At 42.8% G+C, this 3,982-nt stretch overlaps 1 protein-coding gene and 1 pseudogene across 1 annotated transcript; one reads left to right on the forward strand and one right to left on the reverse strand.

Annotated features, from left to right (window-relative positions):
- The first annotated feature begins 237 nt into the window (after positions 1–237).
- On the forward strand, positions 238–1,040 carry LOC126512791 (high mobility group protein B3-like). The gene has a single exon (XM_050160736.1). The coding sequence runs from the start codon at positions 241–243 to the stop codon at positions 826–828; it is 588 nt and encodes a 195-aa protein (XP_050016693.1). The 5' UTR covers positions 238–240; the 3' UTR covers positions 829–1,040.
- A 2,166-nt stretch (positions 1,041–3,206) lies between these two features.
- On the reverse strand, positions 3,207–3,620 carry LOC126512790 (small ubiquitin-related modifier 2-like; annotated as a pseudogene).
- Between the last annotated feature and the right edge of the window lie 362 nt (positions 3,621–3,982).

Below are 3,982 nucleotides of genomic sequence, written 5' to 3' on the forward strand. Positions count from 1 at the left end.
TTAAAAGAAATCCAATACTAGCTCAGAATTGAGAAAAGATGGTTATTTATTTAGAGGTAAACTCATAAATCAGAATTCTCTGCTTGAACAGAGATCAGAAACTGAATCCCACAACCAGAAAAGAGAGAGTCCAGAGCCCAGATTCATGCTCTACATTGGCCTATATAATATAAGAGGCCCCAGTCTCATTCTGAGATTCCTGGAGGCAGGATCACCATTTCAGACTGAGGTCAAGTCAGGATGGCTAAAGGTGACCCCAAGAAACCAAAGGGCAAGATGTCGTCCAGACCTGCAGGGAAGAACGCAAGAAGAAAAACCCCCGAGGTCCCAGTCAGTTTTGCGGGGTTTTCCAAGAAGTGCTCTGAGAGGTGGAAGACAATGTCCGGCAAAGAGAAATCAAAGTTTGATGAAATGGCGAAGGCAGATAAAGTACGCTATGATCGGGAAACGAAAGATTATGGACCAGCTAAAGGAGGCAAGAAGAAGAAGGACCCTAATGCCCCCAAAAGACCTCCGTCTGGATTTTTCTTATTCTGCTCTGAATTCCGCCCCAAGATCAAATCTACAAATCCTGGAATCTCCACTGGAGATGTGGCCAAAAAGCTGGGTGAGATGTGGAATAACTTAAGTGACAGTGAAAAGCAGCCTTACATTACCAAGGCCGCAAAGCTGAAGGAGAAGGAGGAGAAGGATGTTGCTGACTATAAGTCCAAAGGGAAGTTTGATGGTGCCAAGGGTCCTGCTAAGGTTGCACGGAAAAAGGTGGAAGAGGAAGAGGAGGAGGAAGAAGAGGAAGAAGAGGAGGAGGAAGAGGAGGAAGATGAATAAAACTCCATCTCCTTGTGAATATCTTAGAGTAGGAAATCGCCGTGATTGACACATCTCTTATTTGAGCCGTGTCTATTGCCCTCGTTAGATTTAATTACAAAATTTGATCACGATCATATTGTAGTTTCTCAAAGTGTCAGTGGTTTACATGAAGTGGCCGTGGGTGTCCGGAGTGCCCTGAAACTGTATCAAAGTTGTACATAGCTCCAAACATTTTTCAAATGGAAAGGCACTTGCGTGTCCTCCTCACTCTGTGCACTTTGCTGTTGGTGTGACAAGGCATTTGAAGATGTTTCGGGCATTTTGTTTGCAACTCATAAGGTAGTGTTAACTCTATGGCTGATTATTGGCTAGAAATCCTGAGTTGTCAACTGTACATATCTATAATTTGTAAAGAGAACAAAACAACCCAGACAGATTCTTTTTTTTTTTTTTTCGAGACAGGGTTTCTCTGTGGCTTTGGAGCCTGTCCTGGAACTAGCTCTTGTAGACCAGGCTGGTCTCGAACTCACAGAGATCCGCCTGCCTCTGCCTCCCGAGTGCTGGGATTAAAGGTGTGCGCCACCACCGCCCGGCCCCAGACAGATTCTTGATGCTCCTTGTTTGGCTTGGAGGCTGTGAGGGAAGATGCCCTTTGGAGGGGGCCGTAGCTCAGGGCGTGCACTGTGAGGCTGGACCTGTTGATACTGCGGTGGGCATCCATTTAGCTTCAGGTTGTCTTGATTTTGTATATAGTGGCATAGCATTCTGCTGACATTCTTAGCTGTGGAAAGGGGGAGGGGTCAGCTGGCATGAGGAAGTGTTTGGATTTTTTCTTTAGTTAAGTGCTGTAGATTTTCAGCTGTTTTTAAACTGTAGAGCTCATCATTGTCAGCAAAGCAAAGAACTACTGCATCAACAAAAGTTCAAGAACCTCTGCACCTAAACGCAATTTGCAACATTCTGTTATTTTTTGTATGTTTAGAATGCTGAAATGTTTTTGAAGTTAAATAAACAGTATTACATTTAATATATATATTATATATATATGAGGCCATGTCCCAATGGGTAACCACTGGCTGTTAGACTTACTACAGCATCACCCCCGTGGGATTTAATGAACAGGGAAGTGAAAAGGGGAGTTTATGATAGTCAACTGGAAGAGAGAAGTGGCCATGTGGGAAGAGAGAGAGAGAGAGAGCAGAGAGAGGAAGAGAAAGAAGAGGTGGAAGTAGGTGGAATTCTGCCTTTTAAAGGGACAGGCATGATGCCCTCTACCAGGTCCCCAAGGGGCACTGCCAGGTCTGCCTAAATACTACAATGGAGAGATTGTAAGAGCCAGAGGACCAAAAAATCTGCTGTGAGATTGTTTCTCCTGGAATCAACAAAATGGCTGCCCAAACAAGACCTGAACAAGGACAACAATAGACATGCTAGTAGGAAGAAGGAGGAGATATCACGGGATCCCACACATAAACAAAGAACTATGGGCAACTAAAAAATGCTGAGAGTGGGAGGAATAATCTTCTCCAGGGATGAGCTACCTAGCTGATAATCCAACACCAAGTGATCTGCCCTCTAATTGTAAGTATAAGTAATATTAAATGGACTTAGCAGGTTGTATTTGTATGTATTCAAAAGCTGCTTGTTCGTTTCCCGGCCACCCACACCCAAATAATCACAGAAATGATATGAATTACAACACTGCTCAACAGATGACTCAGGCATATTTCTAGCTAGCTCTTACATCTAGAATTAACCCATTTCTATTAATCTGTGTATCACCACAAGACTGTGGCTTACCAGCAAAGGTTCTGAGCATTTTTCCCCTCAGCAGCTATGTGGTATCTCCCTGACTCTGCCCCCTCTCTCAGTATGTGTGTGTGTGTGTGTGTGTGTGTGTGTGTGTGTGTGTTCAGTTTTCCAGCCTGACTTTAATCTGCTAGGTCATTGGTCCAAACAGCTTCATTCATAATTTTTTTTTCGCTGTGTAATACTACTTTATATAAATGTATTACATTTTCCTTACCCATTCTTAGGTCAAGGGGCATTTAGGTTGTTTCCAGGTTCTGGCTATGACAAACAATGATGTTATGGACATAGTTGAGCACATGTTCTTGGAATATAAAGATAAGAGCTGAAGGAGCATGCCACTAATGGAGCAGGGGATATGTTCACAGAGCCAGTACTTTCCCCAGACCACCTCCATCTGATGCCAATCAAAACAGGCCTTTTAGTTTAAAAAAGAAAAGAAAAAAAAAAGAAAGAAAGGAAGGAAGGAAGAAAGAAAGAAAGAAAGAAAGAAAGAAAGAAAAAAAGAAAAAAAGAAAGAAAAAGCTCAATATGCTTGTGCACATACATCAGTTACTTTATGTACAATAAGGAAATGGGGACAGGGAAATGAAAGAATAGAGAAAACTCTACTGTAGTAGTCAGGATGTGGTGGAACCAAATTGCGGCTTTCTAATTGCGAATGTATTCTTGGTCTATAACAAAATTCTGGAGTAAAGTAGCAGGTTCCCTTTTTGGTAGACACCTCCCGTCTGCTGCTGGAACACATCAATTGTATCTTCATCCTCCATTTCCAACTGTGCAGGTGTGTCTGTTTCATTGATTGGCTGCCCATCAAACCGGAATCTGATCTGCCTCATTGACAACCCCTGTCGTTCACAATAGGCTTTCATTAGCTTACTAACTGGTGTATGCCTCTTCATCTTAAACTAGACCACAGAGCCATCCTGCCCTGCCACCTTCAAATTAATATGATCGTTGTTCTCGGTCTTGACTCCTTCCTTGGGTTTCTCGTCGGCCATGGCGAACACCGGAGTCTCCTCAGCTGCCACTTCACAAAAGAGGCACCAGGTCTGCACTGAAGGAGCACCCAGGCAGCACCAGGAGCGGCAGAAGAAGGAGGCAGCAGCGGTGGACCAAGTTCATTTGTTTTATGTATATGGTTTCTAGGCTAACCACTGTGCCTAGAGTAAGAACCATTGTCAGCAATATGTATAATATATAGCATATAATTTCTGCCAGTATAAAAGAATATTTCTTGAGGCTTTATTAATCAACCAAGGTGTTATTTCTCTCTCCATAGTTTTTTTGTATTGCTGTTACTGTTTATACTGCAGGTACTAACAGTTTGAGTAGAGAATCATTCATAATAATGGGGTCATCA

The sequence above is a fragment of the Alexandromys fortis genome, unplaced genomic scaffold, assembly GCF_014885135.2.
Source record: "Alexandromys fortis isolate MF-2015 unplaced genomic scaffold, M_Fortis_MF-2015_v1.1 scaffold_104, whole genome shotgun sequence".
Lineage (NCBI taxonomy): Eukaryota > Metazoa > Chordata > Mammalia > Rodentia > Cricetidae > Alexandromys > Alexandromys fortis.

Excerpts from the sequence above, each read along its gene's own strand:
- LOC126512791 (XM_050160736.1), top strand. The coding sequence starts at position 241 with ATGGCTAAAGGTGACCCCAAGAAACCAAAGGGCAAGATGTCGTCCAGA.